The sequence below is a fragment of the Letharia columbiana genome, assembly GCF_014066305.1.
Source record: "Letharia columbiana isolate WasteWater2 chromosome Unknown Sc0000027_s0, whole genome shotgun sequence".
In the NCBI taxonomy this organism is placed as follows: Eukaryota; Fungi; Ascomycota; class Lecanoromycetes; order Lecanorales; family Parmeliaceae; genus Letharia; species Letharia columbiana.
This window is the reverse complement of record NW_023501069.1, coordinates 437,724-451,805: the sequence shown is the minus strand read 5'-3', so window position 1 is coordinate 451,805 and position 14,082 is coordinate 437,724. Positions and strand designations below refer to the sequence as shown.

Genomic DNA, 14,082 nt, shown 5'->3' with positions numbered 1-14,082 from the left:
GAAGGTGGCAGTTCTAGTTTGCTCAATGTGTACGACATGCGAGGGATTACACTGAGGGAATATGAACTGCTTTAGAGAGAGCACACAAACACAAAAGACTCACTTGTAAAAGACCCTCTAATTCTCTGAAGGAAGTAATCGCACTAAGGACTGCCCACAACATTATCCAGGCTCACTTTGTTAACACCAAATGACGTACCGCACTTCATTCAAACGCCTAATCAGTCGACACAACAACACTTGGCGGGCTGTGAACTGCAACCACTTAAACATCTCGCGTCTTCCTTTCCTACACCTCTGGTCGGCAAAGGTCTGAGTCCTGTGCACTGATTACCCAAGATGAAACTACGCAACGGCACTCACGTCGACGGTGTCGTCGATATCAATCCGATAGCCAAGTCAGCTATGTCAGTTATGGTTACATACTTGATGTACGGATCTGAAGCTGACCTTTCTAGTGCCCAGCACAACGCCTCATCGCCCCTCTTGAGGCTCCCGCTAGAGGTCAAAAACCTCATCTACAGATACACGTTCGGCGACAATCTTGTTCACATCATCCAGAACTCCGATGAAGGAACGGCTATGTTCAAGAACACCATCTGTCGCGCCTCGATCTCGGAGGAAGAGGCCCAGGAGAACTTCGACGGTGAAAGTACCCACCAGTGGTACGCCCCAGCAAACGAGGGCCGCCATAACTGCTGTCGCTTTCAGAAGGGCGCAACCTTCCCTGATAGGGAAGAGGGGCCAAAGGTTTTGAGCCTAAGTCTATTGCGATGCTGCCGCCAGATATACAATGAAGCTCATCATATCCCACATGCGACAAATACTTTCTCGTGTAACGACCCAGAGACGCTTCAAAAATTTGTTGTATCGCTGGCACAAGGCAGCAATGACAACCATCTGGCGGTCCGCAGCCTATTCCTTGAGATGGTGTATGAGACTACCTTTGAGAATTCGTGGGGAAGGGCAGTCTCGACTGGCGCAAAGCTGCTCAAGGGGCTTCAAAACATCAGCATTGACGTTGATTGGTGCGCCTGGCATTTCTGCCTAGGGCCCCGAAATCAGGCAGAATTGAGAAAAGAAGGAACAAGCTGGTCAAACAATGTCATCTCTCATGTCCTCGCGCTCAAGAAGCTGCCGCTGAAGACCGCGACGATGGTGATCAGTGACCAGGGAACCGAGGAACAGCACATTGGTACCACCTCACCGTACTGGAAAAATCACGAGGCAGAATACCGCTGGACTTTGGACGAGAAAAAGGAGTGGGCACGTTACGCCAGGGAAGCCCTTCTTGAACCAAAAATTTGAGACTTCATGCCCCACCAGCGGCTGAAGTTTCGAATGAGCGATAGCAACCGGGCCCATAACTGCCATTCAACCAAGAAAGGCACCGTGGGTCTTAGGCGCCTTTATGGAAGCTAGAAGGGGAAGGCACGTTTGCTACTACTGTACTCCGACACATCTCCAAGAATAGCTGGAATAAACAATCAAGACCGTTGTCTCAATCATCCTTTTCGGGGGGACAATTCTTCTACAATGTTGTTCTCATCCTTCCATGCCAGTGCCACATATCTACCCATTCACCAGCTCATTAGCATTCTTCCTCCGAACGCCGAAAGCATCACTCACTTCGTATGGCTTCCCTTCGCAACCAACTCATCTCTGCCGTTCAAGAACCTTATACTCGTGAACGCCAACGTCTTCCCAAATTTATCGCATGTGACTTCTGCACGTAGAGTATCCCCAACCTTGCCGCCAGAGTTTATGTACGTGACATTGAGGTCGGTGGAAACGCCAGTGGAGAAGAGACCTTTGGAGGCAACGGCTAATGAGCCTCCAAGGTCGACTAGTACATGGAGCTGTAAGTGGAAGCTATGGGGAAGAAGTTGGGAGAGGGAGGTACCCATGCTTGCAATTGTACCGCCATGGAGGATGCCGAGACGGTTCTGACGAGAGCTAGTGTTAGCGGGGGAGGTCTGGAAGAGGGAGGAAGGCAAGTGCTGGGAACAATCGTACAGTGTGCTCCTTCTGGATTTCGAGCTCGAAGTTAACGGTTCCTGGTCGGGCAGCTGTGACTCGGAGCTGGCAGGTAGTCAGACAGAATTCTACGCAGAACCATGAAGACAAGGAAGATAGTGCTCGACGGAGACCGCAGCAGAGAGGCAGATATGCCATTATTTTCGTTTCATGCCGATGGGAACAGAATTATCATAAAGCCGAGCAGGAAATTGGCACAACGTAGAACAACATACTCCGTCAAGCAGCCTTCCATAAGGGTCCTATCAGCATGAACCCCCGGGAGCTTTCCCAAGGCGGCGTTACCTGGGTTCTAAACCAGAGTTTTGCCTAAAGGCTTCCCACACCTTGCTCGTGTCAGCTCAGCGCCCACGGTTAGATGACCGCAGAAGGCTATTGCATACCGATCTTACGAATTTAAGAGCTGCCATCCCTCATCAATCGCACAGCTCAGTCCACGCTAATGCAAAAGGTAGAGATTGTAGTCAATCATGGTGCGGAGGTTGGTCCGAGCGCAGGGTAGCAACGGGGAAAACCTTTGCGATTTGTGGTGACTCATGCGCCCTCGCGAATCTTTCTCCACTCTCACAATCCAAGGCTTCCGCCATGATAGACAGGTAACATCTGACGACATCGAAGAGACGACTCAAGTCTGCTATTGACACTATGTCGGCGTCCTCTCTTCGATCATTTGAGTACCTGGAGGGTCTTCCAGGTACTACATTTAACCGCCTATACAAGCAGCCCTCCACTGCGCTCGCCATCTTCAGGCGCATGCTGCCACATTTGGGTATGCTGTAAATTAGATGAAGGCTTACTTGTTGGTGCTGATAAGCTTAGCCAAGAGCTTTGTAATGGCCCTGCTGTACATTAGCCACCCTATGCCAGTCACAGATCTGGAGGCATGGGTGCGCCCAGATGGGAGACGGTACGCAAGAATACTATTCTTTGCGACGAATCTGACTTCTTGAAGAGAACGAGATAACGCGGTCAATCTTCTTGAAAGACTCCACATTCTAGCGGCTGCAACGAACCCAGGGAAGCCGCGAGCATACGCTCTGACGAACCCGTTTGCGGCGTCTCTACGGCTTGCGTTGACAGGAGGTGGAAATCATCATTCATTTGGGGTACCATATAGCACGTCAGAGGAAGATACTATGTCGATAGCAGACCTCGATGAGTTTGCTAGAAGACAGTGGGAAGGCGTTCTGGGATACATGGTTGGCAGCACGGGCATGAATGTCGCAAGTGAAGGGGTCACGCTCAGTCAAGGAGTCAAGATACTATTGGCATCTGGCAGACTGGTTGAAGCCAGGGGCAAGACGGTGGATATTACAAAAGATGGCTTTGCGTTCATACTCCAAGAAGTCAATGCTCAGGTCTGGACGATGCTCATACTCTATTTGCAAAATGCGGAAAGCGTAAGTCCTGCTACATCCTCTGGGCTCTTTTTCTCCACGAGCAATTGCGCTGACGTTTGCCCACTAGCTGAACATGGATGAAGTCGACGTCCTCGCTTTCCTTTTCATGCTCGGCTCCCTTGAACTTGGCCTTCCCTACAGTAAAGCCAATCTCACGCAGACTCAAGCCAATATGCTGGAGGATCTTGGTGATTTCGGCATCGTCTACCAAGCCTCTCCTGACTCCAGCTACTTCTACCCAACTCGTTTGGCCACCACCCTCACCTCCGACGCCGGTGGCTTACGGTCTTCTTCCTTCGCCTCCCCCGCAGACAACAATCGGGGCTTCATCGTAATCGAAACCAACTACCGTGTTTACGCCTACACCTCTTCCAATCTCCAAATCGCCATCCTCCAGCTTTTCGCCCGCCTCATAACTCGCTATCCCAACATGGTCGCTGGGAAAGTAACCCGCGAATCCATCCGCCGAGCTGTCAGCATGGGCATCACAAGCGACCAAATAATTAGCTACCTTACTACTCATGCGCATCCTCAGATGGCAAAGAATCAGCCCGTCCTCCCGCCTACGGTGGTCGATCAAATACGTCTATGGCAATTGGAAGGGGATAGAATGAAAGCGACGGTTGGGTTTCTGTTCAAAGACTTCAATAGCCAGGCGGAGTTCCAAGCACCTTGTCGGTATGCGGAGGAGATCGGTGTCTTGGTGTGGAAGCATGAGGGGCAGAGGAAGTTCTTCGTCACGAGGCATGAGCAGGTGGCTGCTTATTTGAGAAACAAGTCCGGGAAAGGAGGATGAGAGGGAAGAATCCATGCTGCAACGAAGAGAATTGTCATAGCATTTGGCGGGCAAAGATATGCCGTTGAAGGTTGGTAAGTGGGAAGGATCTACAAGTCTTCAGGCAAATCGGGCCGAACAGTGAGACAACTGCCTCGATGCAGGTCCATGGCGTAAGGCTACATGGACCGGGTCAAATATCGCGGCTGTCCACTGGAAGATCGACGCCGGAGATGCTGGCAAGAATGATGACTGCAGGGCTAGCAAAGCAGGAAGCCGCCGGCAGGAGCAGATCACAGGTATGCATGACAGCATATGAAGTGGTCGTCTCTCCGGGTTGAATGTATGACTTAAGAATGCACCAGTAAGTATGGAAGAAAGCTATCTCGTTGTGCGTTGCGGTTCGCGCCTTTCTCATTATGCATTGCGGTGACCTGCATGCCTTCGTATCATGTATCATGCGTTGAAACCCCCTCGCTTGCTATGCGCGAACATCGGCACGACACCGTCGAGTCGTAAGATGCGCTGAAACCTTTACTACCGCGAGGCTTATAACACTAATCCGTTTCCTTGTTACCATGCATGATCGTCACTTCTCCCCCTTTTTCTTCTTCCCCATCAACCCCTCCAACCACCCCTGCTTTTCCTTCACAGTTTTGCCTTGCGAACCCGCTGCTATCTTCTTCTCCCTCGCTTCCATGATCCCCTTGAATTCGTCCAAGCTGGCGCGCGCCTCCTCGGTCGTGCAGAGAGAGCGCAGGTGGATGTAGACGCGGCGGTTGCGGCGATCCGTGTCATGCATGGGGTGGTTTGCGTTGGAGCTGGAGGCTGAGGTAAGCCCAGTTTGAGAGGGTTCGTTCATAGAGGAGAATTCGGTTTTAGAGGATTGGGGTCTGGAGGGCGAAGAGGGCGGGGAGGGAAGGGCACTGGTGCGGAAACGGTCTGAGAGGGCCGTGTAGCGGCCTAGCCACCACATGGGGGCCTGGGCTTCATGGATCTGGCGGTGGTGGTGCATTAGCTGGGAGGAACTAGGGGGAAGGGGGTTTCAGAGGGGTCACAACGAGGAGAGGATGCAAGGGGATAAGAATGAGTGGAGTGGGGAAGATCCTTACCAAACGCGGGTTCGAAGATTCAGGAGATCCTGTACGTTCTGAATACTCCAGTGTACCTTGATCGCTGCGAGCCTTCATTTCATCGATATCGCGCTCCCCCTTGCTGCTATCCACCTCGCCGTCGACGTAGAGGTTGCTGAGATCTTCGCTGAGATTGTGGTTCTTGTTGTTGGACTTCAAGATGCCTCTCTTGGCGTCTTTGGCTTGAGGACCTCGGCGAATTTGATACATATGGTCAGCCGATGCCTTGGGCTTACCGTTATCGCTCTCTTTGGTCATAACTATCTCATGAGCATGCTGATTAGTGACCTGAAAATTCGCCCCATCGCTGTAATCAGTTGAGTTAGTCTCTGATTCGAAAGCTGGCCCTGGCCCGTCTGTCATGCTGGGAGCAGATACGAGACTGTCGTTACGGGCGGGGAACGCGTCGGCTGGGACTTGACGTGCCTGTGTTGGGGTCTTGCTCGGAGTGCTGGAGCCTGTGATGGTACGTAGAGAAGAATTCCTCTGGCATTGCACTGCAATATTGCTACCCCCCGCCATGCTGCTAGGTGCTGCGGTATTACTGCGTCCCATTGTGCTGCTACGACGAGCGCTGCTGGTTGTCGGACGCATGAAGCCAGGCGTGTGAGGTGAGCTCTGTTGGCTCTGGCCGAGGTTACCGATCGTGTTGCTGCGAGGCAGCGGCGGATGAACTGGCTGCATTAGGCCTCGTTGCTCGATTTTGACGCTTGATTCGCGGTTATTTCTAGGTGTCAAGGCGCACTGTTGCTGATGCTGGTGACTGAAGAATGGAGTCTGAGCTAAACGTTCAGAGATCTTGCGAGAGCGTCTGGTGAGGGGTGGCTGTGGGCTTTCCTCGCTCGTAGATGTGGTGGACTTGGAAGCAAAGGTGTTAAGGGTGCTGAAGAATGAGGTGCTACGGTCGATGCCCGCTGGAGTTGGTATGCGAGAATGGTGGTTGATGGCAATTGAAGAAGTAGAGCTTGGGATACCTGTATTTGTACGCCGTCTATTGAAGGTATTTGAGGTGATTTTGGTGAGGGCTTCTGAGAAGGAGGATTTTCGCTGGCTTGTCTGTGGACGGTTTGGTATATGCTGTTCATTATGATGATCATTGACGGTGTAAGCCACGCCCTCTGGTTGAGTAGCCATACTGGAAAGCAATGTGGAGCAAGCTGGGCTGGCTGGAAAGATGGTAAACCTTGTGTGAAAGAGTGTGATATCAGCACTATGGGCGGCAAGCTCGCTTCGCTACGGCGGCTAAGAGCTATGATTTTGTATGTGTTTACGGAGTTTCCGTTGAAGCACAATCACACTACTGAACGATGTCTCCCTTCAAGGGGCCTACTTGGAATGAGGCGGTCAAGCAGAGACTCAAGGAGAAGAAGGATGAGGAGGAATTGGCAGCAAAAATGAAGGAGCACGATTACTCGGAATGCTACTGTCATGCTCTGAAGAAACCTCCTTGGGGCGGTTACTCCATTGAGGAACAGATTTTATATGAGATCAAGCAGCGCAGAAGAAGGGGCGGCCAAGGGAAGCGTCAAGCTACTGGAACTTCTTCTTACAAGTATCTCAAGAAAGATCAAGCGGCCATTCTTGAAGAAGCCGCGGGCAAAGGAATCCTCCAGACTACGAAGTCAGTTCAAATGTTTCTGCTTCCAAACTCAGGACTAATATCTAGAAGCTCCGAGCAGGAGCTTTTCAGTGAGCTAATTGCCGCTCAGCTAGGACATGTCAGCATATCTAAAGTGGATAAAGCTCATACACCGTCAGTCGTTGCTATAACACATCAACTCAGTACTAACGTCTTCCAGATCAACGCGCCTAGAAGATCTTCCCAACGAGGTTCTTTGCAAGATCATCAGCAATCTCGACCCCCCAGAGCTCGGCACCCTCTCGGAAGCTTCCAGATGCCTCACCATCGTGATCGGCCCCGTACCATGTGGCGATGCTTTCGTGTGGGCAAGACACCGCTGTCTCATCCACGGACACACGAGACATGCTTCCCTCTGTGGAGATTGCATTGCTGCTCTCATCGCAAGAAACAAGTATGATGTCCCCATGATTCTATGTAAAATCAAAGGCTTACTGCCCGTAGTCGCAGCATTTGCAAGCAGAGTCATGCGTCTTGGGTCAGTGCTTGGCACTCTTCGTAGGGAAATGGGCCAACGTTTGCTGAGATTTGATCAGGGCAATACCCGCCAGGTACGGGTTACGGTGGATGTGAGAGCTAGATATGGAGAGGTTGTGGTGCCTTACTAGGATATTGTCGTCGAGCTCGCATCGTGGTAAAGAATACAACAAATACCGAATCAATGCTCCTAGCCCACTCTCTTTGAGTTGACTTGGGTACGATGCCAGGATTGCAGCCCTTGATATAGCACCATCTCCAGAAGTTGAACATCGCTCCTCGACACGCTTTCGCTGTCATCCTCCTTTGAATCTATCTTCTGTAACATCAACTCCCTGAAGCTACCACCTGCTCGTCTACGACATAACCGCTTGACCTTAGATCGAATCTAGGATAAGCCCATTCAATTCTTGACCGGGAGTCTTATTTACTTTTTATACATCTAACGTCTTCCTCCCTGTGCTCTCGACCCCACAACTCCCTATTTAATCTTCATCGGCATTCACCGCTTTGGCTAACCAGCTATAGAGAGCTCCAAGATGGCTTCTTTGGAAAACCTCCCGCCTGAGATGTTTCAAGAGATCGGGAGCTATCTCTATTCCTTTCGATAAGAAGTCGCTCGCTGTGACTTCGAAGCAGTGTCATGCTCTACTCGGTCTGGTCAGATGCCCAGACCGTCTTTCTTGGATTGTCTACGTCTGTCGCTCCTCACAAACGCAACCCTACTTCCAAAAGTTCCCACTCAATCCCTTCACCGTGCAGGCTGAGCTTAAAGCTCTCGACAAGCGGCTCCCCCAGTCCTACGGATACCGCAACTGGCATTATTGGAAATACGAATCGGACCAAGTGCCGGAGTCAACTCATTCGAGTCTCGACTTCGACGAGTACCACTACGAACCGCTCCTCGACGACTACTTCCGTTGGGAAAACCACTATCCGAAATGGATGCTCCTTCACTTCTACCTCAGTGAACATCTGCAGTCATGCGCTGCGACTCGACTGTGATCTTGACGTGCCCTACTATCGCGATGGAAGTGTCAGCGCTATTGATTGGTTCTGTGCTTGGGCGGACATTGCCGACGGTTGTGAGCACAGGATCAAGAAGTTGAAGTGCTCTGTAGGGGTGGACGTTAAAAAGAACAGGAGATTGGTCGGTACTTGCGCCCAATAACTGGCTATCCGAGACTGACAATTTTGCAGGTGGAAGAATGAGTTGAAGAAGTGAAGGCAAACTCGAAGGCGTCTGGAGGAGCAAACAAGGCGCTTTTTTGTACAGGAGACCAGCCGCAGTATGTACAAGCATCGTCCTCAGCTTGGATAGGAGTCAAGTTCTAAATTCTGTGTTGTACAGTTGCTATCTTGACACGAGTCCTATTCGAAAGGCCGAAGACCCTTCAGTATGCCCTGTCAACGTGAATAATAATCCATCTTATTCATCATCACTATCCTCCAGCACTGCAACCCGCCCCCTTCTCCTAGCTGTGGATATCCAGATGTCATCTTCCTCATCTTCCTCATTCTCTCCGTTCTCCTCCCCATCCCTTGCATCCAAAGCCATTGCAGGAACCTTTGCGGCGCCCTCTTCAGAGGGGGAAGACTCGAGATGTACTGGATCTCCGGCTCCGTTCGATGATAAGGATAGACCAACAAGCGGAGGCGAGGATAGCGGTGTGACTTTGTCCTCACTTTCTGCACTTGAAATTGACTCGGCACGGCGAGCTGGTGAGGAAGAACCATTGTCCGTAGCCATGTTCTCGTCATTGTCACTTCCGTCATCGCTCGAGCCACTATCCTCCTTCCTCCTCTTCCTCCCGCTTTCTCCCCTACCACCAGCACTCTTCCTCTTCCTGCTCGCTTTCGTGCTTCTTGCTGCAGGTTTCACAGCCTCACCTTCAATATTCTTCTTCACCCTCCCCGCCGCAAAGGCCTCCCTAATTTTCTCCCTCTGCCCCCCTCTTCGCATCTCCTCCCTTGCAAAGAATGCTCGATCACGCTCTTCATCGCTTTCATCATCGCTGTCCCTTATGAACTCAGCACTCTTGACTTTCCTCGCCTTCTCCCGGTCCGCTTTGTCCCTCGCTTTGCGTCTTGCTTCTAGAGTCTCGTCGTCGAGTTCCATAGGGTCAGAGTGACGGCGCTTTCGGCGCTTGGCTTTGAGTGCGTCGAGGGCCCTGTGATGAGCATTGGGTCTGTCGACGGGACCGCTGAAGGGAAAGAGGAACTCGTTCTCTGCGTCATTATCGCTGACGATACCGTCGCCCTCGGAGTCATCGTCGTACTCTGCTTTCTTACCTTTTTCGGCAGGCTTACGGTGAAGCAGTTCTTCGGCTGACAAGGGGTCATCGTCACCGTATTCGAAGACGGGGTTCTTGCGGTGTTGCTCTATTGTTTCGTGCGTATGGCGGAGTTCTGCAGAGGTGAGAGAAGAAGGGATAATCCAGGTAGCGTTGAGCTCGTCTTCGATGCCCAAACGTTCCATGCCAGAGAGGGTCATCAGGAGACGGAGTCTGGCTTCTTTGAAGATGGCGGTGCGAAGAGAGTCGGTGTCTGGTGTGACGATTATTGAGGGCGCTTTGGAGGTGGTCTCGGCCTGGTCTGCTGGTATTTCTGAGCCGGGCTCAGGGCGGGATTGGGATTGAGTTTGCCGAGCTAAGGCTTCAGATTCCCAGGATTGACGCTCCTCGGCTGCGGAGGAGAGCGTTCTGGACACCCAGTCGACCTGATCAATTTTGTTGTCGTAAAGAACTGCTACTATGACGCCGATCTGCTCTTCGGTGGTCATCGACCCTCGCACTTCTAGGGCAGCTGGTGGTCTGGGTTTGGAGGAAGTGGTCTGCTTGTCATAGCCGTATTCGAGGTAGTAGGTCGTGGAGTTGATTTTGCTGAAGAGCAGTTCGACTGCTAACTCTGGTCTCTGCTCGAGCTTCTTGATCATCTTCTTGACCAGTTGCCTTACCAGCTCATCCCATTCCCTGAACATTGGTCCAGCTGAGTCAAGACCCTCAGGTCCCTTAATCATCTTATTGAACAAAGCAATGATGTCGAGTCGGAAGAGCATGACGCTGAGATCCTGCTTGAAGGCAACGCGGTAGAAAAATCGATGAGCACGTTTTAACTGCTCGGTGTCCAGATCGGTATAGTATTTGGTGAAGGAGACGAAAGTATCTATGCAGGCTTGAGTCATGAATTTGGTGGAGAAGCGTGTGAAGTCGAACTTGCGTTCCCGAGACACTCGCTCCGCTTCGGCGACATCTTCCATCTCAGAGGCTTCATCTTCGTCATCTCCATCAGTCTGTTGACGCTGTTTTACAGTAGCTTTCTTTGATTTTCGCGCCCTCCGACGTGATCGCACTTGCAGGTCGACATTCTCTCGAGAGTAGCGTTCAAGTATGCGTAGGAAGACGTGTGAGAGCTCGGTGCAGGAGTCTAGGTATCCGAAGCCTTGATCTTTGTAGCCACGGAGGATAGCGATGATTCTGTCATGCGTTGTCTCTTCGTAGAAGATACGGTTTTGTATGTTCTCTGCAATTTCCTGGTCTTCCTCAAGCGGTGACTCCGCCATGTCTTGGACAATCAGGAGAATTTGGGTAAAGCATCGCATACCTGCTTGGACCTCTCGCCATGACTTTAAATCCAGACGATCTTGCATGAAACGGTTGAGAAGGATGAAAGATTCCTGATTCAGAACAGTGGCTATTAGTGCGAAGCTGTCGGCCTCGAAGGTCTCTTCCAGCTTCTTGTCCCTTGTTCTCTTCTTTGCTTCTTTCTTCTTCCTGCGCCGCACACGTTCAGCTTCGAGGAACCAGGAGACCAGGTAGAAGAATTGTTGCTGCTGGGCCTCAAGCACCCGCTCGGCTTCTCGTTCGATGGCCTTTCGAATGTGGTTGAACAAAGGGTTGAAGCCGGAATCGAGAAATTCTTCCACAAAGGCACGGAGATGAGTACTCGCAGATTCCGTCAATGGCACTGGCATGTCAAAGCGGTCGTAAGCTGGCTCTTCGTTCTTGACTCGCTGCTTGGGCTTGTTCCATTTCTTTGTCTGGTCCATCTTTGACAGGGCTTGCTGACTGTCCTTCAATACGTCCTGGCCCGACACTGTGGAGACTTTCCCTGCGTCGTCACGTTTGACCCAGATCATGGTTCCAAATCGGTTGTGTCTTGTGGGGGCGTTCTTTGCGTAGCTTCTATGCATGCCAGCTTCTTGTGCCAACAAGGACTTAAGTTCATCTTCGTTCCTGGACTTGAATTGTTTCTTGTCCATGAATAGCTTCTCCACGTCCACGCCTTTAAGGAGATGGAAGAGCACCTCCATAATAACCGTATCTTGTGTATTGAAGTCTTCGCCCATGTTCGAAGAGATTGTGAGAAGTAAAGCAAGGACATCCTGGCGGTGGAAGGCCTCGACGGTAGCAGATCTTGAAACTTCGCCATCCTTACCTTCGTTTGGCAGGTTCTGCGGCGGAGAGATCATGGCAACGTTTCTGAAGAAGTACAAGAGAAGCTTGATGATTCCTTCATCACGAGAGCTTCGCTCACCCATTGGAAGAGCGATCGAGGGCAGACCAATGCGCACCGTTGTTCGCAGCACTGTCGCGGACTCATGTTCGAGTATTGCGCGCTTGTATGATGTCTGTGCTAGTTGAAGGTATGGTACATGGCGATGGTGGTTCACAGTCATCTGAATGTCGTTCTTCTCAATTGGCCATGTCAAGGGTACCAGCAGTTCCAGACATGCCAGCGCAATCTTTGACTTGATCTTGTCTTCCGTTGCTGAGTCTGGCCACGCTGACAGGATCTCCAGTAAATCTCCTTTGACCAGATTCGCTTCCGCAAGACACCTTGCCACATCCAATCGGTTTGCCTTCTCATCGTGTAGTTTCAACCACTTCCTGAGATCCTTGAGACATGCCAACGCGTCGTCTCCAAGCACATAGCGGCCGTCTTCGTCGGCCGCCGTCCCACCAAGCTGTTGTGTCGTTAGCTTTGAAAATCATTTTGGGAGATTTCAACTGACGGCGGAGACAAGACTGTAAACATACGCCCGGACTTCTGGGTCCACAGTACTTTGAGAAGCCTCTTCGAGCTCCATTGCGTTGCTGGTGCCTGGTTACATAGGAAAGGCAATGAATGTCAAGGTGCCAAGGCCCAGCGCGATTCTGGAGACGCGACGGACGCTAATCTTAAGACGCGTTTGCCGAGGCATGAAGATCCCTGCTAAGCCGTCCCCCCCAGCTTTCTCCACTAGCTTCAACCTCACGAAGACACCGAGAATTCTGCCTCAACTGAGCATTCAATCCTCACTGTTGTACTCGGGTGGCCATTAGGTAATCGCCTTTAATATTTTAAGATGTCTACATCCCTCCTCGCCGGTCGGCAATTGGCCAATCTAGCCAGCAATGTCAATCGACACTCCTTCAGTACGAGCTCAAGTCTTGCGGCAGCAGCGGAAGTCAAACGACTGGGAGTAGTCGGAGCTGGGCAAATGGTAGGCAGAAGCAAACGCACGCTGGGTTCTGAGATGGGCATTGAGGGCTGATTCCAGGAGATCAGGGGCTAGGCATCGCACTTGTGGCAGCACAGAAGGCGAGAGTGCCAGTGACTTTGGTAGATACCTCGCAAGCATCGCTGGACAAAGGGATGAAATTTGCAGGTACAATATCATCAAAAGACGAGCATACTGGTGGTTCCGCTGACAGGAGCTGTAGAGAAGCTTTTGGAGAAGGGTGTGTTCAAAAACCGGATCTCCCAGTCAGACGCAGATTCCGCCCGCTCCCTTCTGTCGCCTACTACCAAAATGGAAGACCTCTCCAATGTCGACTTCGTAATCGAGGCTGTGCCTGAGATACCCTCATTAAAAACAGATATCTTCTCTCAGCTTGCCAAGATAGCGCCACCGCATGCCATCCTCGCGACCAATACATCCTCCATCTCCATCACCAAAATAGCCTCTGCAACCACAACACCGGACAATCCTACAGATCTCGCCGCCGCGTCTCGGGTAGTTAGCACACACTTTATGAACCCTGTGCCTATACTAAAAGGGGTTGAAATAATAAGTGGGCTGCAAACATCTCCTGAGACCCGGGAAACAGCCGTTGAATTCTGCAAACGCATGGGCAAGATCCCGTCACAATCTGCCGACTCACCGGGCTTCCTTGCCAATCGCATACTGATGCCCTACATCAACGAAGCAATTATTTGTCTCGAGACGGGCGTAGGAAGGAAAGAAGATATCGATAACATAATGAAGAACGGGACGAATGTGCCGATGGGACCCCTACAGTTGGCTGATTTTATCGGCGTTGATACATGTTTAGCGATAATGAAGGTGCTACATGAGGAGACAGGAGATGGGAAGTATAGGCCCGCAGTGTTGTTACGGAAGATGGTAGATGCAGGGTGGGTAGGCAAGAAGTGTGGAAAGGGGTTCTATGACTATTGATTAACAATGATATTGGTTGATGCTCAAAGCTTCTGGCATGGCTGTGATCTTGTGAAGTGGGAAATAGGGAAAGCTCCGCGAAGCATCCTTACACGAGAGCGATTCCTGATCGAAGGAGTATACTAGGGGTTCGCTATAAATCAAAATTTGAATCGCATCGCATCGCATCTAATGACGTG

At 51.2% G+C, this 14,082-nt stretch overlaps 8 protein-coding genes across 8 annotated transcripts; 5 read left to right on the top strand and 3 right to left on the bottom strand.

Moving 5' to 3' along the window:
- Positions 1 to 339: 339 nt before the first annotated feature.
- Positions 340 to 1,308, top strand: HO173_008040 (uncharacterized protein; the record flags this gene model as incomplete). Its single annotated transcript, XM_037309940.1, has 2 exons — positions 340 to 407; positions 459 to 1,308. The coding sequence occupies 2 exons, from the start codon at positions 340 to 342 to the stop codon at positions 1,306 to 1,308; spliced, it is 918 nt and encodes a 305-aa protein (XP_037163237.1).
- A 197-nt stretch (positions 1,309 to 1,505) lies between these two features.
- HO173_008039 (uncharacterized protein) lies at positions 1,506 to 2,447 on the bottom strand (the record flags this gene model as incomplete). Its single annotated transcript, XM_037309939.1, has 7 exons — positions 1,506 to 1,572; positions 1,630 to 1,846; positions 1,904 to 1,946; positions 2,017 to 2,082; positions 2,253 to 2,265; positions 2,323 to 2,363; positions 2,421 to 2,447. The coding sequence occupies 7 exons, from the start codon at positions 2,445 to 2,447 to the stop codon at positions 1,506 to 1,508; spliced, it is 474 nt and encodes a 157-aa protein (XP_037163236.1).
- Positions 2,448 to 2,682: 235 nt separating this feature from the next.
- On the top strand, positions 2,683 to 4,233 carry HO173_008038 (uncharacterized protein; the record flags this gene model as incomplete). Its single annotated transcript, XM_037309938.1, has 4 exons — positions 2,683 to 2,806; positions 2,857 to 2,944; positions 2,990 to 3,437; positions 3,505 to 4,233. The coding sequence occupies 4 exons, from the start codon at positions 2,683 to 2,685 to the stop codon at positions 4,231 to 4,233; spliced, it is 1,389 nt and encodes a 462-aa protein (XP_037163235.1).
- Positions 4,234 to 4,801: 568 nt separating this feature from the next.
- HO173_008037 (uncharacterized protein) lies at positions 4,802 to 6,479 on the bottom strand (the record flags this gene model as incomplete). The annotated part of the gene is made up of 2 exons (XM_037309937.1): positions 4,802 to 5,209; positions 5,325 to 6,479. 2 exons carry the CDS (start codon positions 6,477 to 6,479, stop codon positions 4,802 to 4,804), a joined length of 1,563 nt encoding a protein of 520 aa, XP_037163234.1.
- Positions 6,480 to 6,652: 173 nt separating this feature from the next.
- On the top strand, positions 6,653 to 7,592 carry HO173_008036 (uncharacterized protein; the record flags this gene model as incomplete). The annotated part of the gene is made up of 3 exons (XM_037309936.1): positions 6,653 to 6,966; positions 7,015 to 7,098; positions 7,145 to 7,592. 3 exons carry the CDS (start codon positions 6,653 to 6,655, stop codon positions 7,590 to 7,592), a joined length of 846 nt encoding a protein of 281 aa, XP_037163233.1.
- Positions 7,593 to 8,104: 512 nt separating this feature from the next.
- Positions 8,105 to 8,673, top strand: HO173_008035 (uncharacterized protein; the record flags this gene model as incomplete). Its single annotated transcript, XM_037309935.1, has 2 exons — positions 8,105 to 8,611; positions 8,662 to 8,673. 2 exons carry the CDS (start codon positions 8,105 to 8,107, stop codon positions 8,671 to 8,673), a joined length of 519 nt encoding a protein of 172 aa, XP_037163232.1.
- Positions 8,674 to 8,890: 217 nt separating this feature from the next.
- On the bottom strand, positions 8,891 to 12,550 carry HO173_008034 (uncharacterized protein; the record flags this gene model as incomplete). Its single annotated transcript, XM_037309934.1, has 2 exons — positions 8,891 to 12,427; positions 12,476 to 12,550. 2 exons carry the CDS (start codon positions 12,548 to 12,550, stop codon positions 8,891 to 8,893), a joined length of 3,612 nt encoding a protein of 1,203 aa, XP_037163231.1.
- Positions 12,551 to 12,808: 258 nt separating this feature from the next.
- On the top strand, positions 12,809 to 13,903 carry HO173_008033 (uncharacterized protein; the record flags this gene model as incomplete). Its single annotated transcript, XM_037309933.1, has 3 exons — positions 12,809 to 12,946; positions 13,012 to 13,111; positions 13,167 to 13,903. The coding sequence occupies 3 exons, from the start codon at positions 12,809 to 12,811 to the stop codon at positions 13,901 to 13,903; spliced, it is 975 nt and encodes a 324-aa protein (XP_037163230.1).
- Between the last annotated feature and the right edge of the window lie 179 nt (positions 13,904 to 14,082).